Source organism: Anomaloglossus baeobatrachus, unplaced genomic scaffold, assembly GCF_048569485.1.
Source record: "Anomaloglossus baeobatrachus isolate aAnoBae1 unplaced genomic scaffold, aAnoBae1.hap1 Scaffold_782, whole genome shotgun sequence".
Classification (NCBI taxonomy): Eukaryota; Metazoa; Chordata; class Amphibia; order Anura; family Aromobatidae; genus Anomaloglossus; species Anomaloglossus baeobatrachus.
This window is the reverse complement of record NW_027445165.1, coordinates 33,498-60,000: the sequence shown is the minus strand read 5'-3', so window position 1 is coordinate 60,000 and position 26,503 is coordinate 33,498. Positions and strand designations below refer to the sequence as shown.

Genomic DNA, 26,503 nt, shown 5'->3' with positions numbered 1-26,503 from the left:
CCAGCTTCCAAAGGGGCTAGGTGTAGGTTTTAAAGTATCCGGCTGTCTGTATTTCTGAGCTGTAAGTAAGGTAGAAATGGGGGGCTTTTTGAGCAAGCTGTTGATTTGTATATAGGTGTATGGTTAATCAAGCTTGTGATTTCTCTGTTTGGTTCTCGGAGAGTTAATTGTCTGTTATTGTTCACGGAGGGAGAGGAAACGGAGGCTAAGGAGCTGCTGTCTTTGTTCTGTGAAAAAGCAGGGGGGGGGAAGTTAATCACCCACTGCCTGCAGTTTTTTTCTTCTTCACTGAGAGCAAAGAGGCAGACTGCGGGGGTCTGGTAGAGCCCAGGGACATCCATAACAGTCTTTCTATTGAGAACAAAGAATGCGAGAGGGGGGAGCAGAAGCCCACAGAAGCAGCTACATCCTTACATTCTTACACTCAGAGGAAGCAAAAAGGTGGGGGCCATATGTCCACCAGCTGCTTGAGACAGAGCGGAGATCGAATTACATAGCTACGTTCCTGCTGTCTTTTAGCTGAGAAACAAGGGGGGTGGAAAAGTGAACAGGCAGAGACAAGACAGCGCATCTCTTTGGAGTGAGGAGAGAGGAGGGGTCAGTGGGCTAATATACAGGAGATGGCTGCAGCCTTTGACAAGTGTTATTTTGGTTTGGATTAGAGAGAAATTAATGCGTTTTTCAGTCTTTTTAAATTGTTTGTTTTTGAACAGAAGTATGAGAACTAGCGATTCCCCTGTGTTGCGGATAACACAGCCACTGTTTGTTAGATATTGAATATTAAATATTGAATATTAAATATTGAATGTTGAATGTTGGATAGATAATAAACGAGGCGGGAAGGGTTCTGTTAACTTAAAGTGGATTTAGCGTATTCCCCTGCGGTTCAGGCGCAAGTCACTGTCTGCGTGGCAGACGAGGCGGGAAAGGAACTCACTTTAGTTGAGGTAAGGGTGCTGGAGTTAGCGGATTCTCCTGCGTATTAGACGCGAGTCACTGTCAGCGTGTTACAAACGCGGACGAGGCGAGAAAGGACTCCGTTGGAACTGCCGGTCCAATTAAGCACTGTATACTCTGTTCAAAAGATAAATATGTTGTTTTTAGTAGAAGCTGAGAACGCTGTCGCCCTAGTTACAAAAAAACGGAAAAAAATATAAAAGATTGCAAAAAGTTGTGTAAAATCGTTGGACTACCACTAGATGGCAGGCTGCAACCCATGTATTGAAGTTCAGATTAATCTGTAGTGAGTTTATAATGAAGAACAAAGACCCCATTCACTGTCTGTTGCTGTTTGTAGAATCACTAAATGTTTTTCTCTAGCTGTGCCTCATGGTTTTCCTTTAGAAGTCATTATATCTGGTGCTAATCAAATCTCTCCTTTGTATGCTGGAATGCAAATTTACAGGCACTAAAAGTATCCCTGGTTTACTACAGCCACTCCCAGTACACCCAGGGAGTCACAACATGGATGCTACACCCGGAAGTCAGGTGCCTGGAACTTCCTGTGGCAGCCGTCTTGCTACACCCACTGATGGCAGTACACCTCATAAGCCACACCCCTCGCAATGGCTCTTTGTTCAAAGCTCTCCACCCATCCCCCGGTGGGAGGTGTTCTGTGGTATATATGACTAACACATTTGAATAAGTATAAATAGTATATTTGTTTACTCAGCTATCCCATACATGCAAGTCAAAGATAAGTAAGTGAAACTTTTACAGAATTGATAAAGTCAGAGATAAGAATGGAATGTGTCTTTCCCCAATAGTGATGTAAGTTTGGTTTAACCCTTAGAGTTCAGGATTTCCCATTTTTAGGTTGCTGTTTATACCGGAATAGGGAATATTAGATTTCATGGGATGTGCGATATAATTTGTGTTGTTTTGTTTTTAATGGCGATTTATTTGAACAATATATTTTTATTTTGTGACTATCATTTTTTCTGTTTTTATGATTATTTCTAAACAATTCATATATTTTTGCAGGTTAGTTGCCTAGTCACAGCTGTCATTTCATCATGTCTCAGTTGTTTTTACTATGAAAGGTTTTTCTTTTCTTTATGGATACAGTGTTTATTGTAAGGTTTTAAAATTTCCCAGTAATGTATATTGTTGTGAGATATACGTTATTTTCAGTGTTTGTTCTTTTTAAGTTTTAGTATGTGGCTAATTTATTACCTGCTGTTTTATCTTTTCTTTTAGGGAATACCAGTATAAAAACGCTGAATTTTGCCATATTGGTAAATAAACAATTAAACAAGGGGGGAATAAGGTATTAATTATATTTTCCAGTTTCTTCGAGGGTGCAGTAGGCATATTAGATAGGTTTTGAAGCTGACCTTTTTCCCATAGGTTATGTTTATTAGATTACTATGAGGTATATCTGTTAACTGAAATAGGAAAGTTTTGTCTTATATGTTTATTTGTTTATTTGTTTGTTTATTTAGTATTCTCAGTCATGTGAAGTATAGATGACCACTAACTGTATTATGATCAGAGATGAAGTTATAAGAATGATCTAATGTATATTTTTTATTTTTTGTTTTTATAGATGAAACCAGATGGTGGTCGATTCTGCACTGGATATGCTGCTGTTTACACCACATGAGGTAGTCTAAATTCGACCACTCCCTCCAATCCTATTGATACAGGAGACAGTGATGCATTAATGTCTCTCTTGATGGGTAGAACAGGAGTGGGTAAGAGTCTTTAGAGGTGTATGTAGGTTGTAGATTTTTTCCTGTTGTCAAATGAATTAGGTATGCCGAAAAGAAAGTCTAGATCTGAGCTGATGGATTCGGATGGAGATCCTCGCACAGGTGCAGCTGACCAAGAAGCAGTGAATGGGCCTAGAGTTGAGAGTCTTTCACCAATACCGACCATGCCTTGGTGACATTGGTCACGTCAGTGACTTCTGTCACTCCTTGTGTTCTTAAATCCCTACAGGAACAAGCGATACAACAAGGAATGGAGTGTGACATGCAGGGAGCCAGCTGACTGAGGAAGGTCTGTGGACAAAGGGTGGTAAGCTTTCTCTGCCATGAGAGCTCTTCTTAATGATGGCTCAGGTAACATCTGTGAAAGACAATTGTCAGTGTGTGCTTTGGTGACACCGGGTTCAGTACCCAGGTGGGCAGATTCACCCAGTCTTGTAAGACAAGTGCCTAGATCGAAGTGAGAAAAAACTGTAAAGAGTCCGTAGAAACACCCTGCACCTACTCTACCCATTCTTAGAGACCGCAAACTGATTATAGATGTATATCATGAGCACGTTGTATGCAAGTCTGTGCGTGTTGTGTAAATTTCTTTCCAGGTTTGGTCAGAGGCATTCCAGTGCAGAAAACGATATTATTGTTGAGAAGCACATGAAGGTGGTATGTAAAGAAAAATGTGTTTACAAAAAGTGTATATTTTATAGAAAAGTGGAAACTAGTAAATCGTGTATAAAATGTATATGTTTTGTTTTCTTTTTGCAATAAGCAGGTCTTTATGTAAGATGTTATTAGTTTAGCATAGACATGTATATTTTTATATAATTGACTGAATAGTGTGATAAACAGGTGTATTCTCCAATTCCAGATCTTAAATCAGAGCTATTAGCATATGGTCTCCAGTCAGGAGACTGATTGATCCTAAAGGACAAGCGAGAAAGAGCTATGAGTCAACACTAGAGGAGCTGATCCAACCACAGAAAAATCTATGGATCCACACCTCGCATTGCAGAAGGGTTAATCAACCAGAGCTGCACTGAGCGTTCTGCTCATACTTATCCTTTTCAGAAAACCCTGTACAGTCTTAGACCAACATTGCCAGAACAGTTAGAAGAGAGGACTTAGAGAACCTTGGGACATGGGAAAGTCCAACTACAAAGGGTGAGGACTCGCCTAGGAGTCCTTGGTCTCAAACCGGTGAAAAAAACCACTTCCCCTCTCCACCCATGCCTCAATGTTCAGTTAGGCAGGTTTTCCGATAGGTCTTTCTACCTCTCTTCCTAAGGGAACATAGTAGCCTTAGAATTCAGAAATGGCAAAAGTAAGTCTTTAGGGGGGACTGTTGAGGAGAAAGAATTGAGTATCCAAAAATACTTAATTCAGCCATTTCATAGACTCAGTTATATAGTTCAGTAGATGTGAACTAACACACATATTTGTGAATGCTTTTGTTTCTTACTAACATGTATATATGTATATTGCATATTCAGTGTATTTTCCTTAGACTCAGTATATACTAGGATATATATATATATATATATATATATATATATATATATATATATATATATATATATATATATATATATATATATATATATATAGCTTGAAGATGGCTGCTATTTCCTGTCCTACACCCAAGACGGATGGACAAAAGGAAATTCCTGGAGTCTGGACTGACCAATCCAAGAAGGATGTGTAGATCTCTCTACGTCATGAAGCCCTGCCCTGTGATACTTGATTGGACTAAAACTTTTGTTTACACCCCCTTACCGCTCGGTCTAGAGTTTCTTTCAAACAATAAAAAACACATTTGGTTAAGAGCCAGTCATGGAGATAGATGTAACTGACTTGCTGTCCAGTTATTTTTCATTCTCGTGTGCACACATGACATTTTTAATTAGAAGCAGCAGCCGGATATCGAGAGATCCTTTGAGTCTCATCATCATCGTCATTCTGACCTTGACATTGTCAGATCCTGATATTCTTATGAGTCTTATAACAGTATGACGATATATAGTAATTCTGGCCACCACTAGGGGGAGCTAAATGTTTAAAGAGTTATGCAGCATTTTTTGGACTTAAAGGGGTTTTTCACTTCTAGAAAACTGGTTCCCAAACATTTCCCAGCCTTTAACAAAGTTAGGCTATGTGCGCACAGTGCGTTTTTTCGCAGCGTTTTTACGCGTTTTTCGGGTGCGTTTTTGGCCTCAAAACTGCAGGACTTTGCTTCCCCAGCAAAGTCTATGAGTTTTCATTTTTGCTGTCCGCACACATCTGTTTTTTTTCAGCTGCGTTTTTGTGGTGCCACAAAAACGCAGCATGTCAATTATTCCCGCGTTTTTCACTGCGCTTTTCATCCATTGAGTGCAATGGGATGTTGAAAGACGCAATGAGAAACGCAAATTGCAAATATAGCTGCGTTTTGGTGCGTTTCTAAGACCAAAAACGCAGCTATAAACGCAGGAGGTGGGTGGTAAAGTGACGTGTACAGGAAGAGGATTCCTTCTGTCAGTAAACACAGAAGCGTGAATCCTCCCGGTACCGTCACCGCCGCGTCCACCTCCCGTCCTGTGCATGTATGCTGCCGTGCGGCGCCATGTCTGGGCGGGAGGTGGAAGCGGCAATCAAAAGTGAACAGTAGAAAAAAAAAAAAAAAAGTTATACTCACCTGTCTGCAGGGTCCCGGTGCCATGTCCGCTCCCAGATTCTGTCACGGTATCGCCGCTCCGGCAGTGTGCAGTCTCCCCGGGTACGTATGCCTGCAGGATGCAGGACCTGGCGATGGATCACCTGATGCAGTCACCTGACGCATCAGGTGATCGTAAGTATCGCGGTGACGCGGGCGCCCGGCCGGCTATCAGCTGATCCTGCCGTCAGGAGACTTCATCCCTGATTACCGGCAGCTGCTGCTGCAGCGATCGGACAGGATCAGACTCCCGCCCCATCGCTTCAGGAGCTGCCGGTAATCAGCACATAAGTGAGTATTTTTTGTTTTTTTGCACCGATGCTTCAGCTGATTGTATAATCGGCTTTTATACAATCAGCTGAAGTGTGATGTGCTTCAGCCCCTAGAACCTGACACATCATCTGATCGCTTTGCCTTCCAGCAAACCGATCAGATGATATTGGATCCGGATTGGACGGCGCGGGACCCTGACCCAGGATTACTGCGGAGGGGGGTGCTTTATTTCAATAAAGATGGAGTCACTAATTGTGTTGTGTTTTATTTCTAATAAAAATATTTTTCTGTGTGTTGTGGTTTTTTTTTATCTTTACTAGAAATTCATGGTGGCCATGTCTAATATTGGCGTGACACCATGAATTTCGGGCTTAGGGCCAGCTATACAGCTAGCCCTAACCCCATTATTACCTAGCTAGCCACCCGGCATCAGGAAGAGTTGGATACAGCGCCAGAAGATGGCGCTTCTATGAAAGCGCCATTTTCTGGGGTGGCTGTGGGACTGCAATTCACAGCGGGGGTGCCCAGAAAGCATGGGCACCCTGCACTGTGGATTCCAATCCCCAGCTGCCTAGTTGTACCCGGCGGAACTCAAAAATTTGGCGAAGCTCACGTCATTTTTTTTTTTAATTATTTCATGAAATTCATGAAATAATTAAAAAAAAAGGGCTTCTCTATATTTTTGGTTCCCAGCCAGGTACAAATAGGCAGCTGGGGGTTGGTGGCAGCCCGTACCTGCCTGCTGTACCCGGCTAGCATACAAAAATATGGCGAAGCCCACGTAATTTTTTTTTTGGGGGAGGCAAAGAAATCCTGCATACAGTCCTGGAAGGAGGATGCTGAGCCTTGTAGTTCGACAGCTGCTGTCTGCTCTCCTGCATACACTAATGGATGGAGGATGCTGAGCCTTGCAGTTCTGCAGCTGCTGTCTGCTCTCCTGCATACACTAATGGATGGAGGATGCTGAGCCTTGCAGTTCTGCAGCTGCTGTCTGCTCTCCTGCATGCACTATTGGATGGAGTATGCTGAGACTTGTAGTTCTGCAGCTGTCTGCTCTCCTGCATACATTAGTGGAGAATGAAGAACATATTGAAGAAGGAAATGACATCAGACCTTTTTTTTTTTTGTTCACTGATAAAAAACGCATAAAGACGCAGTGAGCAAAAACGCAGCAAAACGCAGCAAAAAACGCACCAAATCGCGGCAAAACGCGCGCGTTTTTTTGTGCGTTTTTTGCCGCAAAAAACGCAGTGTGTGAACCTAGCCTTAGACAGTACTCGCCCTCCCGCTGTTCGGCACCAGTTCTCCACACCCGCTTTGGTTTCTGTGTTTTGGCTGCAGCGGTGACACCATGACTGCAACGCACATTGCTGTGACCTGACGCTGGACCGGGGGAGGGGGGAGTACTGTCTAAGTTTGTGATTTTACATGCTGGGAAAGGATTAGAGATCACTTTTCTATAAATGGAAAACTCCTTTAATGACAGCTGTATAAATCTTTATGCTGTGATCTCCCCTTCGTAATGGCTGATAGTAGCGGCTGTTAAGGCCGCTTTACACGCTACGATATCGCTAGCGATCGCACCCGCCCCCCTCGTTTGTGCGTCACGGGCAAATCGTTGCCCGTGGCGCACAATATCGCTAACACCCGTCACACGTACTTACCTCCCTAGCGACCTTGCTGTGGGTAGTGAACAACCTCTTCCTGAAGGGGGAGGGACGTTCGGCGTCACAGCGTCGTCACACAGCGGCCGCCCAATAGAAGCGGTGGGGCGGAGATGAGCGGCCGGAACATCCCGCCCACCTCCTCCCTTCCTCATTGCAGGCGGCGACAGGTACGATGTTGTTCCTCGTTCCTGCGGTGTCACACATAGCGATGTGTGCTGCCGCAGAAACGACGAACAACCTGCGTGCAGAAGTCGGAACAACATTTGGGATATGAACGACGTGTCAACGATCAAGTGAGTATTTTTGATCGTTGAAACTCGCTCGTAGGTGTCACATGCAACGATATCACTAACAAGGCCGGATGTGCGTCATTAATTTCGTGACCCTGGCAATATCTCATTAGCGATATCGTAGTGTGTACAGACCCCTTTACAGTCATATAACTATCAGGGTACAGGTAGGAGCCGGCGGCAGTGACTCCGGCCTCATAGTACTCGGCTATGCTACTAGTGATTTCAATATTCAGAAAACGCCGCCTTCATGTGCTCGATGTGCTGACTACACAGGATGAAAATAACAGGATCTGTCAACAACACCTCATGTCATCATAACAGCAAATGGATCCGGTTGCCAGAGTCAAGACAACAATCATTTACTAAATGAAAGTGGAAGCAGCGATCGGCTGATCATCAGGAGATCTCAAGGGGAATAGATTATCTATATCTTCTACTAATTAAAACCGGAGCTCAGCCTGCTGTACACAAGGGAAATGTTGGCACTTTTCTGTAGCATCTGTCTTTAAAGGGAATCTGTCAGCAGGTTTTTGCTATGTAATCTGATAGCAGTATGATGTAGGGAAAGAAAGTCTGATTCTAGGGTTTTGCCACTGGCTCAGTAGCTTGCTGCAATTTCAATCAGTGCATTATTAGCAGGGGATTATCACTAGAGGACTAGGTCTCATGTGGCGGCTAGTCCAGCTAATCTGTGTTACCTTGCCCTCACCACTGATTGGCAGCTTGCTACCAATATACAGTGTACACAGCAAGCTGCCAATCGGTGGTGAGGGCGGGGCTATACACAGCTCAGGATTCCAAGTTCTGCTACATGTACAGCAAAGAAAACCTAAAACTAAGTTTTCTGTAGAATTCTAAACTGTACAAAGCAGTCCAGTGACAACTCTGGAATCAGGCTCTCTGTCCCTATTAAATGCAGCTCCCAGATTACAAAACAAAAACCTGCTGACAGATTCCATTTAGCAAACAATCAAACTGTGAACTTGATAAATGTTACTGTTAATTACTAACACCGACAATTAAGCCCAGAGATCCCGGCTCAGGGGTTAGTTTGAGTGCACATTGGGTATGTGCCCATGGGAGCTCGCACCTGCGGATTTTGCCGCGGAAAACTTGCGGATTTATCTGGATTTTCTAGATAAATCCGCAGGTTCCAGCAAGTACAGACACTCACCATGTTATCCTATGGGACATGGGGAGTGTGTGTCAATGCTGCGGTATGTGCGGCTGCGGTATGTGCTGCGGATGTCCCGCAGCCGCACATAACTACATGTCAATTATTCCTGTGGATTTACCTGCGGAAATCCTGGCTCTCCACTCTGGAGATAGAGGCTGGGACTTCTGCAGGTAAGTCACATGAATGTCCACAGGTTTTCCGCAGCTATTTCACTGGAGTACCGCAGCTATGTATAGCTGCGGATTCCGGGGAGCTGATGCGGGAAACCTGGGAATGTATCTGCGGATATATCCGCAGGTGCAATCTCCCGTGGGCACATAGCCTTAGCGTCCCTGTAACGTGATCATGAGATGTCGGTGGGCTGCCATGACTGCCGGGGACCTACGGACAGTCCACATACTGGTCAAGCTGATTTTCCTGTGATTTTCAGCCATAAGCCGTGATTTTTACTCTACACAACAATAATGGAGCATTGCTGTACATAGAACAAAGCGATGCTCTGTGTCCTGTGCAGAGATCCCTGTGGGGGGAAGGGGTCAGCTGTGTCCATCAGTTATTGTCAATGGTGGATCCTGCATTATCCTCCTCCAGCTTTATACCAGAGGTGTTATCTTACACTTTATTTCCTTCCTGTGTTGATAATGAGACTGCTGAGAAGTGATCTCTGGGAAAAATCTATTGTTAAGGTCAATGGTCTCAGGAAACACAGGAAGATTTCAGGAGGCTCCGGAGGGAAATGTATTTTATGTCATAGAAAATCAGAAAAATGTTTACAATGAAAGCTACTTTACAAATAGGGAATTTTCTGATATTTTCCTGTTACGTTGTAATCCTCACCCAGCTATCTAAGTAATACTTGTGACCATCAATATATACCTCAAATACATATACTGCAGCGTGAAGGGGCTCGGAGAAGGTGGCAGTGAAGGTGTGTAAGTGTCTGATGGGATCACACAGCTCATAAAAGGACAGCTGCCCGGCCTCATAATCCAGACAGATCCTGAATCTATCACTGGAGATCTTGTCAGGTAACTGGATCTCTTTCCGGTCATGCATCACTGAAAACTGATTATCATATCTCCACAAACTCCAGGACTTGTTATCTCCAATTAGTGACTCTTCTCCCCTCCTGTCTATACTGGGATAACACATCCCCACCATCCACCACCCTGACCCACTGCCCTCCACATCCCAGTAATGTCGTCCTGAGGTAAATCCCCTCCTGCTCATCACCTGATTACACAGAAATCTCTCTGCTGTTTCTGGACGATTCTGCTCCTCTTCTGCCCAAGTCACAGTTTTCAGGTCGTCTGATATAAGGACATAATTACCAGCGGAGTTTACATCCAGTAATATGTCTGCAGGACCCTCCACATAGATCCCGCTCCTTATACCTGTTATTACCTCACATAATGTGTGTAATGTGTGTGAGATCACAGCCACATCCAGGTCACCTCCATCATGGAGCTGTTTATCATGTCCCCCTGTGTCCTCATCACCTCCCTCCTCCTCAAAATCACACAAGTCACCGGTGTCCTGTTCCTGTAAGACGGTCAGTGGATCAGTCATGTTACACAGCTCCTCAATGTGCCTCATCTTCCTGGACAGCTCGTCCTTCTTTATCTCCAGTTTATGGATCACAACAGACAATGACATTGATTTTTGTTTTTCCCTCATGGAGATCTCACTCAGGACCTTCTTCTCCAGGTTGTCCACCCGTCTCCTGATGTCTGTACACAGGGCAGTGACTCTCTTGGCTTCTCCAGCAGCTTTTTCTTGAGCTTTTCTCTTTTGCTCCTCCAGACTCCGGACTCTGTCCTCAGTCTCCTCTCTCTTTGTGATCAGTTTCTGGAGAACATTTCTCAGTTTCTTCTTCTTCTTCCCTGAGGCCTCATCCAGTGACTCCATTTTATGTCCATTATGTTTCCCAATCAAACTGCAGGACACACAGATACAAGCCGCGTCCTCAGTGCAGTAATATTCCAGGATCTTCTTATGGACAGAACATTTCCTTTTCTCCAGAGAAGTGCTGGGATCAGATAAGACGTGTTCTGGTGATTTGCTGTGAGCCCTCAGGTGTTTCTCACACAGAGAAGCCTCACAGTGTAGACAGGATCTAACAGCAGGTACAGGAGAGTCCACACAGTAAGTGCAGCAGATCCCGGTGATCTCTTGTTCTTGCTGAGAAATCAGGAATCGTTCTGCGACATTATGAAGATTTATGTTCCTCATCAGCGCCGGCCGCTCCTGAAACTCTCCTCTGCATTCAGGACAGGAATAAACTCCAGACCCGTCCTGTGTATCCAGCACACGATCAATACAGACCCGGCAGAAGTTGTGTCCACATCTCAGCATTACAGGATCCTTAAAAATAGATAAACAGATGGAGCAGAGCAGCTCTTCTCTCAGATCAGCAGACGCCATGGCTCATAGCTGAGGGAAGGAAGAAGCAAAACTGAATGTGTCTGATAATACTTAGCAATGTTGTAGTTACACCTATTCACTTAAAAGGGGTAGTTCACCCCTTTTCATTATGGGCCACATCGATATGTTTTCTCTCAAATACCTTGTGTTGCCAATAGTGCCTGTGAGTGGGCGCTATTGTAGTCCACTCACCCCCCATCATGTGACCCCTGGGATCCGGTGATGTCTCGTCAACTGAGGCCGGCCGCAGTTTCTATGAGTGACTGGGCTGTGGGCGTCGTTGCACCGCTCAACAAAGCCCAGCGTGACAGTCCAGCATCTCCCTGCTCCTTCACTGCAGAGCACACAAGCAGGAGCGATGCTGGGCTGTGACGAGCGGGGAAACGCCACCCACAGCCCAGTGACTCACAGAGACTGGGGCCGGCCGCGGTAGTGTCCGTGAACAGGAAGTTGACGTAACATCACCAGATCCCCGAGGTTAAAGAACCAGGCGGTCATGCGATGGGGAACAGCGGTCCGCAATAGAGCCGCTCACAGGCCAATGGAAGATATTTCAGATACACATTCTTTCTCAAGGTTATACCGATGTAGCAAAAAATCAAAATGGGTGAACTACTTATTTAACTCCTTAATAGGAATCTGCCACCAGTTGTTTAATATCCCTTGTGAGAGTAATGTGATGTAGGGGCAGAAACCCTGATTTCAGAGTTGTGTCACTTACTTCACTGGGTCCTGCATTTTTTATTCAAAACTGTTTTCTCTGTTGCACAGCTACAAGTTTTCTGAATGCTGAGCTCTGTATAACCCCACCCAGGCCACTGATTGGCAGCATTCTGACTACAATGTACATAAGCTGGAAGCTGCCACTCAGTGGTGGGTACAGAGAGAAAGAAGGAGCAAGAAAAGCACAATACGGTGATACCATAACACAATTGTGAATAGATAAGGGATGTGTGCTCACCAGATTAAGTTGTATATCACACAAGAACTTTAGAGTATATCAGCTGCCGATGGTCACTCAAGATGATGGAGGAGAGTTGTAGGAAATATGCGTGACTTCTATCTCCGCTGCTGAAAGGTGAGACAAATGGGTGGGGAAAGAAACAACAAAAGCACTCCTTGGTTTCTTCAGTAGGGACCTTCGCAGCTGCAATAGAAACAACACCACTTACTTTAATGGGTCCTGCATTTTTATTCAAAACGGTTTTCTCTGATGCACAGCTTCATTACCAGTTTTCTGAATGCTGAGCTCTGTATAACCCCACCCAGACCACTGATTGGCAGCATTCTGTCTACAATGTGGATAAGCAGAAAGCTTAAAATAGGAAATATGCATGACTTCTACCTGTGCAGCTGGAAGGTAAGAAACAGGTGGGAAAAGACTAAACAAAAAGCACTCCTTGGTTTTATTCAGTAGTTCGCAGCTGCAATTGAAACAACACCACAGCTATGCAGCGCTGAGCTCCTTCAACATAGTCAGCATAAGTATGAGCTATAGCCGGCATAGGGAGAAGTGAGAAGCGAATATTTACAGGAGAAGGTTGCGGCTGTAGCTCAGGTTACATCTACCTGTTACATCACTGCAGAATAGACATTTACCTTAACCCTTTCAATACCTGACGGATTGAAATATGGTAAAAAGGATGCAGGAGACAAGATGATTCCTGAGATTTATTTCCTAAGCATCTCAAGGTATTCCAACCTCTTCATCAGGAAAATAAAAACCACAAAGGCGCAGGCATCTCAAAAAGGTTCACATTTCAAAAGGCGCCAAGGACAAGCACATGACATGTCAGATATCACTCTCAGTTTGATTCAAAAATAAAAATATGCAAAAAAAAATAAATAAAATAGATTTAACAAAACGTTTTACAATTATGCTGAAATGTCATGTATATAGACAATTTGGCATACATTTATATAGAAATATAAGCTTTATTTTGTGGACATAAAAGCATCTCAGATAAAATGAGTGTTTGGCTGTGATGTGTATAGAGCTTGTAATCTTGTGGGGATGTGATATATGAAGTGCTGTTAGTAAGAGGAGCTACAATGATGTTCGGATCGCAGGCTGAGAACGAAAGACGGGTGGACAGTCAGCAGCAGAGCATCAAAGGAAGAGAGGTTGGTCAATTACAAAGTGGAAAAAGTGGTCCACGTCATACACACTCGCCAGCACAGGCGCACTAGAATACTTTGATCTGCCCTGAGCAGGGCAGATCAAAGTGCGCCTGCGCATGACCTCAGTGCTGGCGAGTGTGTATGACGTGGACGCGTCATGCACACAGGCTTCAGAAGACGCAGGAGCAAGATGGCTGAGAGAGGAGGCGCCAGTCACCAGGCCGACCAGCACCGCAGCGACCAGTTTAGGTGAATATTATAAAGTGTTTTTATGTTCTCACAGCGGCCTGCGCTGTTACAATGCTGTATATAAGAGCCTGGTGGTGGTGGCCGCAGCTTATAGGCCATAAAACTGGTGACAGGTTCCCTTTAAATTTTTGTAAAAAATGAACTGAAAATTGGGGCGTGCAGTATTATTCGGCCCCTTTACTTTCAGTGCAGCAAACTCACGCCAGAAGTTCATTGAGGATCTCTGATTGATCCAATGTTGTCCTAAATGACAGATGATAAATATAATCCACCTCTGTGTAATCTAGTCCCCGTATAAATACACCTGCTCTGTGATAGCATCATGAAGACCAAAGAACACAACAGGCAGGTCCGTGATACTGTTGTGGAGAAGTTTAAAGCTGGATTTGGTTGCAAAAAGATTTCCAAAACTTTAAACATCCCAATAAGCACTGTGCAAGCGATCATATTGAAATGGAAGGAGTATCATACCACTGCAACTCTACCAAGACTCTGCCTTACCTCAAAAATTCCATGTCAAACCAGAAGAAGACTGATCAGAGATGCAGCAAAGAGGCCCAGGATCACTCTGGATGAACTGCAGAGATCTACAGCTGAGGTGGGAGAGTTTGTCCATAGGGCAACAATCAGTCGTACACTGCACAAATCTGGCCTCTATGGAAGAGTGGCAAGAAGAAAGCCATTTCTCAAAGATATCCATAAAAAGTGTCATTTAAAGTTTGACACAAGCCACCTGGAGACACCAAACATGTGGAAGAAGGGGCTCTGGTCAGATGAAACCAAAATTGAACTTTTTGGACACAATACCAAACAATATGCTTGTCATAAAAGCAACACAGCTCATCACACCATCCCCACTGTCAAATATGGTGGTGGCAGCATCATGGTTTGGGTCTGCTTTGCTTCAGCAGGGACAGAGAAGATTGTTAAAATTGATGGGAAGATGGATGGAGACAAATACAGGACCATATTTAAAGCAAACCTGTTTGAGTCTGCAAAAGACCCGAGACTGGGACGGAGATTTGTCTTCCAACAAGACAATGATCCCAAACAAAGCAAAATCTACTATGGAATGGTTCACAAATAAACGTATCCAGGTGTTAGAATGGCCAAGTCACAGTCCAGACCTGAATCCAATCGAGAATCTGTGGCAAGAGCTGAAAACTGATGTTCACAAACGCTCTCCATCCAACCTCACTCAGCTCCAGCTGTTTACAAAGGAAGAATGGGCGAGAATTTCAGTCTCTCGATGTGCAAAACTGATAGAGACACATACCCGCCAGAGATAGAGACCATACCAGCTCTGTCCTCACCTATTGTACCATCACCCATTCCCTGTAGACTGTGAGCCCTCGCGGGCAGGGTCCTCTCTCCTCCTATACCAGTCTGTCTTGTACCGTTAATGATTGTTGTACGTATACCCTCTTTCACTTGTAAAGCGCCATGGAATAAATGGCGCTATAATAATAAATAATAATAATAATAATAATAATAATAATACCCCAAGCGACTTGTGCTGTAATCGCAAAAAAGGTGGCGCTACAAAGTATTAACGTAAAGAGGACGAATAATATTGCACGCCCCAATTTTCAGTTTTTTATTTTTTACAAAGTTTAAAATAAGCAATAAATATTCAACTTCACAATTGAGACCCACTTGTTGTTGATTCTTCACCATAAAATTTAAAATTTTTACCATTCTGTTTGAAGCCTGAAATGTGGGAAAAGGTTGAAAAATTCAAGGGGTGCGAATACTTTTGCAAGGCACTGTACCTCATGTAATAGCTCAAACTGCTTTTTTTTTACTCAGGTGGCACCAATATTCGCTTCATAGATGGTCATTGCTACACACAATTAAGCTTCAGAAAGGTCTAGTGCACATTCAGCTCAGCGTTCACACAGAGCTGCTCGTGGTTCTGGGTGCATATTGCACCCGACAGGTTCACTTTAAACAAATGTGAACATCTCAAGCAGTACATCGCTCAAGATGAAGATTGTGAGACTCTTCTGTGTCGCCCAGGGCAATATCCTGGGCCGTATATTTACAGGGATACGGTGTCACGGGAGAATACTGGCCGTTGCCCCGTTCCGTGACCCTGGGGACGCTTTTTAATGGGGAGTATTTACAGGGGAGATTAAAGTCTTTGGTGTGACACCACCTGCGGATTGCAGTTAGGATGGTGGAACCACCGCTGATGGGTTGGTTATCCCTAGGGCTGGTGGTAATGGCAGCTGTGGTGGTAGGCCCTCTACAGGTAGGGCCGGGCCCTGGGGAATAGATACTGGAGACTTTTGCCGAAGAAGGGAAGCCACACTGTGGGGTGTAAGTTAACAGTTTTACTCACTCTGGACCCCTGGACGGCTGGTTCAGGTCCTTGTAGTTCGTTTGACGACTCAGTTGCTCTGTCCCCTGCAACCTCAGTGTGGTTGGGTCCCCGTAGCATGAAGTCTGTTGGAGTCCTGACTGTCTTTCGGCAGTCTCCTCGTACGTATGGTGGGCAATGCATTGTGGACCCTGTAGGGTTGGTCTGTGGTCCCGAACCTTGATCCGCTCGTTACTGCTGATACCCCCGGATCTGTGGGTCAGTGAAGGTCCCCTCACTGTGCAGGTATTTGCCAGGCCGCGTGATGCTGGCGCCTGACCTAAGGCCCTGTGCCCCGTCGGTGCTCTGGTTCCAGTGGTACTTGGGTGTACCTACCCTGGCAACTACTCTCCTGTACCCTCGGGTCACCATTACACGACCCAGCTTGAGGCACTTCCATTCACTTTCACTCTCCTGACTTGACTGACTATCCCCTCCCACCAGGCTGTCTAGTCCCCTGGACTGGCTCCGCCCTCTGTGGTGTCTGACTAGCCAATTACCCCTGGAGAGAGAGAGAGAGAGAGAGAGAGAGAGAGAGAGAGAGAGAGAGAGAGAGAGAGAGAGAGAGAGAGAGAGAGAGAGAGAGAGAGAGTGTATTACTGGCACTGGTGTGAAAGGCCCTGCAGTCTAATGAGGATGCAGTACCTAGCAGTGCCCTGAGTAGTTCAGAAGCGCTACATTTCCTGCACGGGGCAAAAAAAATAAAATAAGATTGAAATCTGAATTCCCGAATGTTGAAATTGCACTCAGATAGTTCATGTGCTTGACGGAGACCAACTCTACTGGAGAGCTTACTTTTTCAAAACAAACTTCTAAAAAAATCTGCTTCGTAATCACCGTTTCCACTGGCTTCCCTCATGTGCATGGAGAGTGACATCCTGAAGACCATTGAATTCAATCCAATAAGAAAAATTCTCTGAAAACAAAATCCATACCTCCATAGTGTACCATATAATGTGTGTGACTTACTGAGGATTATTGTGTTTTTCGAGCCTTGTGTATTGTTCAGATGTTTATCATGTTGATCACTTGATTGTTTTCAATGTGTTCACACCAGTTTTGTTGACGTGCCAATAAAATAAATATATGTTTCATATTATCGCCATTTACCTTATATTCTTGTAAGTGGTTGTCGTAGAGGCCCCAGCACACTGGTTTGCCCAGGGGCCCAAAATGCTGTTAAAGGAACCTGTCACATGTTTTTTGCTTTATAAGCTGCGGCCACCACGACTGGGATCTTATATACAGTATTCTAACATGCTACAGTTAGGTCCAGAAATATTTGGACAGTGACACAATTTTGGCGAGTTGGGCTCTGCATGCCACCACATTGGATTTGAAATGAAACCTCTACAACAGAATTCAAGTGCAGATTGTAACGTTTAATTTGAAGGTTTGAACAAAAATATCTGATAGAAATTGTAGGAATTGTACACATTTCTTTACAAACACTCCACATTTTAGGAGGTCAAAAGTAATTGGACAAATAAACCAAACCCAAACAAAATATTTTTATTTTCAATATTTTGTTGCGAATCCTTTGGAGGCAATCACTGCCTTAAGTCTGGAACCCATGTACATCACCAAACGCTGGGTTTCCTGCTTCTTAATGCTTTGCCAGGCCTTTAGGGTATGTGCGCACGTTGCTTTTTACCTGCTTTTTTGCTGCTTTTTCTTCTGCGCTGTTTAATGCCAAAATGGATGTGTTCTTCTATTCAAGCAAAGTCTATGGGAATTTGGGTTTCTTGTTCACACTATGTTGTTCAAAATGCTGCCTTTTTGTGGCAGAACTTTGGTCAAAAACTCAGCTTTGCAGTGCAAAACCCAAATGGCAAAAACAATTGACATGTTGCTTCTTTGAAAAGCTGAGTTTTTGACCAAAGTTCTGCCACAAAAAGGCAGCATTTTGAACAACATAGTGTGAACAAGAAACCCAAATTCCCATAGACTTTGCTTGAATAGAAGAACACATCCATTTTGGCATTAAACAGCGCAGAAGAAAAAGCAGCAAAAAAAGCAGGTAAAAAGCAGGTAAAAAGCAACGTGCGCACATACCCTTACAGCCGCAGCCTTCAGGTCTTGCTTGTTTGTGGGTCTTTCCGTCTTAAGTCTAGATTTGAGCAAGTGAAATGCATGCTCAATTGGGTTAAGATCTGGTGATTGACTTGGCCATTGCAGAATGTTCCACTTTTTTGCACTCATGAACTCCTGGGTAGCTTTGGCTGTATGCTTGGGGTCATTGTCCATCTGTACTATGAAGCGCCGTTCAATCAACTTTGCGGCATTTGGCTGAATCTGGGCTGAAAGTATATCCCGGTACACTTCAGAATTCATCCGGCTACTCTTGTCTGCTGTTATGTCATCAATAAACACAAGTGACCCAGTGCCATTGAAAGCCATGCATGCCCATGCCATCACGTTGCCTCCATGTTTTACAGAGGATGTGGTGTGTCTTGGATCATGTGCCGTTCCCTTTCTTCTCCAAACTTTTTTCTTCCCATCATTCTGGTACAGGTTGATTTTGGTCTCATCTGTCCATAGAATACTTTTCCAGAACTGAGCTGGCTTCATGAGGTGTTTTTCAGCAAATTTAACTCTGGCCTGTCTATTTTTGGAATTGATGAATGGTTTGCATCTAGATGTGAACCCTTTGTATTTACTTTCATGGAGTCTTCTCTTTACTGTTGACTTAGAGACAGATACACCTACTTCACTGAGAGTGTTCTGGACTTCAGTTGATGTTGTGAACGGGTTCTTCTTCACCAAAGAAAGTATGCGGCGATCATCCACCACTGTTGTCATCCGTGGACGCCCAGGCCTTTTTGAGTTCCCAAGCTCACCAGTCAATTCCTTTTTTCTCAGAATGTACCCGACTGTTGATTTTGCTACTCCAAGCATGTCTGCTATCTCTCTGATGGATTTTTCTTTTTTTTCAGCCTCAGGATGTTCTGCTTCACCTCAATTGAGAGTTCCTTAGACCGCATGTTGTCTGGTCACAGCAACAGCTTCTAAATGCAAAACCACACACCTGTAATCAACCCCAGACCTTTTAACTACTTCATTGATTACAGGTTAACGAGGGAGACGCCTTCAGAGTTAATTGCAGCCCCTAGAGTCCCTTGTCCAATTACTTTTGGTCCCTTGAAAAAGTAACTGTATATATATAAGAGCCCAGACCACTGTGTAGAACATAAAAAACACTTTATAATACTCACCTAAACCGGTCGTTATGGTGGATGTGGATGAAATGGGCATCTTTGTCCTCCGGTGCCGGCGCCTCCTCTTTCGGCCATCTTCATCCTCCTTCTGAAGCCTGTGTGCATGACGCGTCTACTTCATACAGACTCGCCGGTCCCACGCATGCGCACTACAATACTTTATCTGTCCTGCTCAGGCCCTGAATGCCGGCGAGACTGTATGACGTCGGACACGTCATGCACTGCGGCTTCAGAAGATGGAGGACAAAGATGGCTGAAAGAGGAGGCGTCGGCACTGGAGGACGAAGACACCCATTTGACGTATAAGTACAGGGTAGAGCTGGGCTCAACTGCGGGTATGGGGGAGGTGCTTAAGGGAAAAGAGCGTTACACTTTTTGCATTACCCTGTTGTTATTGATTGCGTGCTTGGTATTTGTTAAACAGATTTGACGTATATCCACCGCTGCGACCAGTTTAGGCGAGTATTATAAAGTGATTTTTATGTCCTACACAGCGGCGTGGGCTCTTATATACAGCATATTAGAATATTGTATATAAGAGCCCACTGGTAGTGGCCGCAGTTTATAGGCTAAAAAACTGGTGACAGGTTCCCTTTAAGATGGCCCTGGTCTGGAGACTTGTGGTCAGTCTGTACATCACAACCCATTCTCAGATTGTGAGACATGGATGAATGAGGCCGGCCTCACAGAGGTCACCTCACACCTCCGCCGCTTCTCTCAACTGTGTTATCTAAGGGGTTTAAATTCCAGTTACTTCGCTATCTCCATTCCCGGCCTTTGCAGCAGAGTATCTGCTCTATTTTATAGAGGACACCAACTGCTTAGGTGAAAGCACAACATCTCTGGAGAACGTGTAGGGTGGCACGAGGTGGTAGGGGCAGATGAGGGACTGACTCCAGACGCCCCCGAACACTACATGAAAACCGTGGCTCTGGCTGGGTGCGTGGACTTGTGTGGTGTAGGTCATGCCTCTTAGCAGACCGCATGTCACCATTGCCTTTGGCAGGCCAGGACCAGACAGCAGTGTAGACTGACACTGAGATCACCAGTCCTTATTAAACAAGTCTTTTACTGAACAGTTTCCACAGTTCTTTCGGCATTACATCACATGTGAGCAGGGGCTGGCTGCCAAATTTTGGCCTGGTGGGCAAGCACACAGCAGCGGCCCATGAGCAGCGGCCCATCCTTGTTGTATTTACCTCCGGCTGCTTCATATTAGGGAGTAGAGATAACAAGTTTTTTGAAAAGATAAAAGCCGAAGTAATGATGATATAGTTGTGGTCAAATGCCAACTAAATTCTCATCCACGTCTATCAGTGTCCTACTGAGAGAAGTGTCCGGGACTCTACTCAACACGTGACCATAACTGTGCAAAATACATACATCTGATCACTACACTGGGAATACAGGGGAATCCTGACAGTGTGCACAGCGCTCTATCACCATTCAGCAGTCTGCAGTCACATAGGGACTACAGAAATCTGTCTAGAGCTCGGAAAACAGTGTTGGAAAAAAAATGTGGCCTGGAAATTGCACGTTGTCCACAGAGTTGATTCATATATACTCGCCTCCATTATAAAACAGACAAAACAGTCCACCTAAAGAAGCCTCATATTGACTTTTTTCCTCTTTCTCTGTGTTAATGTCAGTGCAATGTACGGTCAAGTGTGTTAGTATACTCACCTGCAGCGACCTTCTCCTGTGTGCGGCACCACTCTGCTCCTCTTCTCAGTGACGTCACCGCTCTGCAGACTCTCCTGGTTGCACTGAGATCTGCTCCTCTTCTCAGTGACGTCACCGCTCTGCAGACTCTCCTGGTTGCACTGAGATCTGCTGCTCTTCTCAGTGATGTCACCGCTCTGCAGACTCTCCTGGTTGCACTGAGATCTGCTGCTCTTCTCAGTGACGTCACCGCTCTGCAGACTCTCCTGGTAGCACTGAGATCTGCTCCTCTTCTCAGTGACGTCACCGCTCTGCAGACTCTCCTGGTTGCACTGAGATCTGCTCCTCTTCTCAGTGACGTCACTGCTCTGCAGACTCTCCTGGTAGCACTGAGATCTGCTGCTCTTCTCAGTGATGTCACCGCTCTGCAGACTCATCTGGTAGCACTGAGATCTGCTCCTCTTCTCAGTGACGTCACTGCTCTGCAGACTCTCCTGGTAGCACTGAGATCTGCTGCTCTTCTCAGTGACGTCACCGCTCTGCAGACTCTCCTGGTTGCACTGAGATCTGCTCCTCTTCTCAGTGACGTCACCGCTCTGCAGACTCTCCTGGTTGCACTGAGATCTGCTGCTCTTCTCAGTGACGTCACTGCTCTGCAGACTCTCCTGGTAGCACTGAGATCTGCTGCTCTTCTCAGTGACGTCACCGCTCTGCAGACTCATCTGGTAGCACTGAGATCTGCTCCTCTTCTCAGTGACGTCACCGCTCTGCAGACTCTCCTGGTTGCACTGAGATCTGCTCCTCTTCTCAGTGACGTCACCGCTCTGCAGACTCTCCTGGTAGCACTGAGATCTGCTGCTCTTCTCAGTGACGTCACTGCTCTGCAGACTCTCCTGGTAGCACTGAGATCTGCTGCTCTTCTCAGTGACGTCACCGCTCTGCAGACTCATCTGGTAGCACGGAGATCTGCTGCTCTTCTCAGTGACGTCACCGCTCTGCAGACTCTCTGGGTCACGCTGCGCTCTGCGTGACCTAGAAGAGGCTTTTACAAAGTAAGTCTATGGAATGAGGTTCCATAGACTTACATTGTAAGAGAGACGTCCAGGTCAAAGCATAGACCTAAGGAGTCTGACAAGCGGTAACATCACTCAGAAGAGGGGCAGAGCGGTGCTGGATACCGGAGAAGGCGCTAGGTGAATATAACAACACACTCGCACTGCAGAGCACGAACATTTACACAGAATTTGGGGGGAAAGTTCATTGGACACGTCTTCAAAGCAGAATATAAGCGACATCTTGTTATATCCTTTCTTTGTAGTAGACCTGGTTATAGAAATATGGAGAAAGGATAATATGTGACTGGTATATGATGTACCAGAGACATATTATCCTGCACTGTATATACATCTGATGTCTGTGCACATAGTATATTACATACAGTATAGAGGACAATATGTGACTGGTATATGATAAGTTATGAGTACAGATATCAGATGGTATATACTGGATAATATGTGAGTTATTATACTATTACAGTCATTATACCATTCACATTTACCCTGTATATAACGTTAGATGTTACATACAGTATACAGGATAATATGTGACTGGTGTAAGTACAGAATATCAGATATTATACCAGTTACATATTATCCTGTATATGACATCTGATGTCTGTACATAGTATATTACATCCGGTATACGGGAGAATATGTGACCGGTGTATGATATACTGTGAGTACAGACAGTTATTGTAAGAGCCACATGTGAATGGCGCTTCAGAGCGTATGATCAACTACAGCTCCACATACATGGCGCTATTCAGAATATACAAAATAATAAACCAATAATGACCCTGAGAAGTGCGAAGTACAATGTCTCCTCTCTGATAATAGGACAGGAGAAAGGGTACTGTGCAGTGTATATACCGCATATACATACACACACAGCCAGGCCTCATATATATATATAAAAAAAAAAATACAACATAGAATGGTCAAGATTCTAGAATTCAGGTACAGAGAAGAAGCGGCAGCTCACTCGGATAATTGCCAAAGATTTTTTTATTGTATGGTTGCAGACATAGTTACATGAATAACGGGGAGGAGGGGAGGTGCGGGGACGGCTGCCACTTCTCTGTACCTGAATCATATATATATACACACACACACACGCATCATATATATACACACACACACACACAGCCAGGCCTCATAATATATATATACACACACATGCGCGCACAGCCAGGCCTCATATATATATATATATATATATATATATATACACACACACACATGCACGCACAGCCAGGCCTCATAATATATACACACACACACATGCACGCACAGCCAGGCCTCATATATATATACACACACACACACATGCACGCACAGCCAGGCCTCATATATATATATACACACACACACACACACACATGCACGCACAGCCAGGCCTCATATATATATACACACACACACACATGCGCGCACAGCCAGGCCTTACCCTCAAACACGTGTCTGCACAAGCAATGGCGCCAGCCTCAGAGGAGCAGGAACAGGAAGTCAGCTCTTCGCAGTGAAGTTCCGGCAGATCAGCCCTGCATGACCCTGGCCCCGCCCCCAGGGCTGCTCCGGGTGTGGCAGAGTGCGGCTTCCGTAGAGCAGTGAGTGCAGCTGCCGCCTCCTGTGTCTGCAGACAGGAGCTTCAGGCCGGGAGCAGCCGCTCACACCAATGACACAGATGGCCGATACTACAGCTCATACACCGGCCGCAGGGCCGCTCCCCCCCGCAGCAATGTCCGCTTCCCCCCGCAGCGATGGCCGCTTCCCCCCGCAGCGATGGCCGCTCCCCCCCGCAGCGATGGCCGCTCCCCCCCGCAGCGATGGCCGCTACCCCCCGCAGCGATGGCCGCTTCCCCCCGCAGCGATGTCCGCTTCCCCCCGCAGCGATGGCCGCTTCTCCCGCAGCGATGGCCGCTCCCCCCGCAGCGATGGCCGCTTCCCCCGCAGCGATGGCCGCTCCCCCCGCAGCGATGGCCGCTCCCCCCTGCAGCGATGGCCGCTCCCCCCTGCAGCGATGGCCGCTCTCCCCGCAGCGATGGCCGCTTCCCCCGCAGCGATGGCCGCTCCCCCCTGCAGCGATGGCCGCTCCCCCCCGCAGCGATGGCCGCTCCCCCCCGCAGCGATGGCCGCTCCCCCCGCAGCGATGGCCGCTTCCCCCGCAGCGATGGCCGCTTCCCCCTGCAGCGATGGCCGCTCCCCCCTGCAGCGATGGCCGCTCCCCCCTGCAGCGATGGCCGCTTCCCCCCGCAGCGATGGCCGCTTCCCCCCGCAGCGATGGCCGCTTCTCCCGCAGCGATGGCCGCTTCCCCCTGCAGCGATGGCCGCTCCCCCCTGCAGCGATGGCCGCTCCCCCCTGCAGCGATGGCCGCTCCCCCCTGCAGCGATGGCCGCTCCCCCCTGCAGCGATGGCCGCTTCCCCCTGCAGCGATGGCCGCTTCCCCCTGCAGCGATGGCCGCTCCCCCCCGCAGCAATGGCCGCTTCTCCCGCAGCAATGGCCGCTTCCCCCTGCATGTGGATAGTGGCACGTGGCTGGAGCACAGGTTCATGGGGACAGTGCAGCCTCGGTTGTTCCCGGTCTCTGTGAGCTCCGGCATATCCCTGCTCCACACAATGGCCCCGGCTCTGACAGTCCCTCTCCACTCAGGAGCTCCATGTCTCCTTCCTCACAGAGCAGGGGCTTCAGGGGTCGCACATAAGGCAGGAGGGGGCATCAGGCCACTGTCAGGGGAAGGGCTCTGCTCCCATAGCTTTGGGTTGGTTTGGCCATGGTCTATGTGAGCAGCATTGCTGTGCTCGGGCTGTGCCTCAGTTATTCCCCCATATTGTCTCCACACGTGTTTTATTGCTGAGACGCCTGATCTGTGTCACACATTGCTGTGCTGTATCTGCCCTCACTGGTCTCCTGCAGTGTGCTGCCATCTAGTGTCCTGTCCTTTGCATTACACCCTATATTTTATTCTGGTTTTCACAATGAAGATTATATGTTTTATCCTTTTTTTTGTTCTATCTTCTGTGAATTGTTCTTACTTTTGCTAAACTTGAAGCAATTACACCCATAGTTATGTCTGAGCAGGGGGTGGTGGGATTATATTGTGATACCTGGACATCTTTTTACTTTAAACCCCTTTACTCACTGTAATTTGTTTGTTTTTTTTTGCTTGTTTTTTTAAGGAAAATGGGGCCCGAAGGTAGCGTGTGCAGATGAGATCCTGGCTTGTCATTGAGCTGATATCGCAATCTGCTCATGCGCTGACTCTAGGAGCCATTTTTTTGAAGCCTCCAACACCGAAAGTTTCTGGATGCTTCCTGCCTCACAACGCTCGCAGCCAGCATCGGTTACCCCCTCCACACCGCCCACAGCATCGCCCTGCTCTACCACCGCCCCTGCCTCCTGTGACCCCGCTCCACCACCGCCCCTGCCTCCTGTGACCCCGCTCCGCCCCTGCCTCCTATGACCCCGCTCCGCCACCGCCCCTGCCTCCTGTGACCCCGCTCCGCCACCGCCCCTGCCTCCTGTGACCCCCGCTCCGCCACCGCCCCTGCCTCCTGTGACCCCCGCTCCGCCACCGCCCCTGCCTCCTGTGACCCCGCTCTGCCACCGCCCCTGCCTCCTGTGACCCCGCTCCGCCACTGCTGATACCCCTCCCCAGTAAGAAACCACCGAATTGTAAGACGGACCCACCCCCCTCCCTCTCTTGTCTAAATCTACCGTATTTATCTAATTAATATCTATTTAATTATTAATATCTAATTTTATCTTGTGATGCATCTTATAATCCAGTTTATCTTATAAACTGCAAAATACGGTGTGTGTATATATATATATATATATATAGATAGATAGATAGATATACCCCATACAGTATATTAATTAAAGTGGACTTTTAACAGACATGAAGGGGTTAAAATACTGAAATAAATAAAGTAGTGAAATTAATCAATTTCTGAAAGTGCCGCCCACTGAAATCCGCATGTCGAAGGCTTCTGTCTACCTGGTTGCCCATGGATACGTCCTGTAGTTCCTTCATGACAGGTCGCACATGCTCAGTAGACACCTGCTGTTCTTCTATAGTGGTCATCCTCTTCTCACTTTGCAGTGATAGTGCGCACATTTCACTGTACAGAATCAATACGGACACTGTGCGCCCGCTCCTGTCACACACACAACAGTATCCTCTCATAAAGTGCCGTAAAGCCGAACGAGCACAGACTTACCAGCAACTAAACCACTAATGGTTTTTCCTCATATAAAGCATGAATATTTATGTTAATATTTGTGTTAATGGCTGCCTCCTGCCTATACATACAATATAAACACAACTGGGCCTTCTGTCTGAAAGAGAAACTGTCTCTGTTGCCCATAGCGACCAATCAGAGCTCAGATTTAATGTTTTAAACCGCTCTGGTAAAATGAAACCTGCGCTGTGATTGGTTGCTATGGGCAGCAAAGCGATAGGAGAGGACACAGGGGAGAATATCTAAAACAGAGAATTGTAGCATGGAGGGCGGTCGGACTATACACAGAACCTCCTATCACAAAGCAATGGAGGAGCGGCTAATATAGCTTTACACGGATGAGAGCAGTGAGTCTGGAG

General features: G+C 46.1%; 1 protein-coding gene across 1 annotated transcript; it reads right to left on the bottom strand.

Annotated features, from left to right (window-relative positions):
* Window positions 1-9,626: 9,626 nt before the first annotated feature.
* LOC142288125 (E3 ubiquitin/ISG15 ligase TRIM25-like) lies at window positions 9,627-26,199 on the bottom strand. Its single transcript, XM_075333488.1, has 3 exons — window positions 26,124-26,199; window positions 12,193-12,378; window positions 9,627-11,240 (listed from the first exon to the last, which is right to left on the bottom strand). The coding sequence occupies exon 3, from the start codon at window positions 11,229-11,231 to the stop codon at window positions 9,627-9,629; it is 1,605 nt and encodes a 534-aa protein (XP_075189603.1). The 5' UTR covers window positions 11,232-11,240; window positions 12,193-12,378; window positions 26,124-26,199.
* Window positions 26,200-26,503: the final 304 nt, after the last annotated feature.

Excerpts from the sequence above, each read along its gene's own strand:
- LOC142288125 (XM_075333488.1), bottom strand. The coding sequence starts at position 11,231 with ATGGCGTCTGCTGATCTGAGAGAAGAGCTGCTCTGCTCCATCTGTTTA.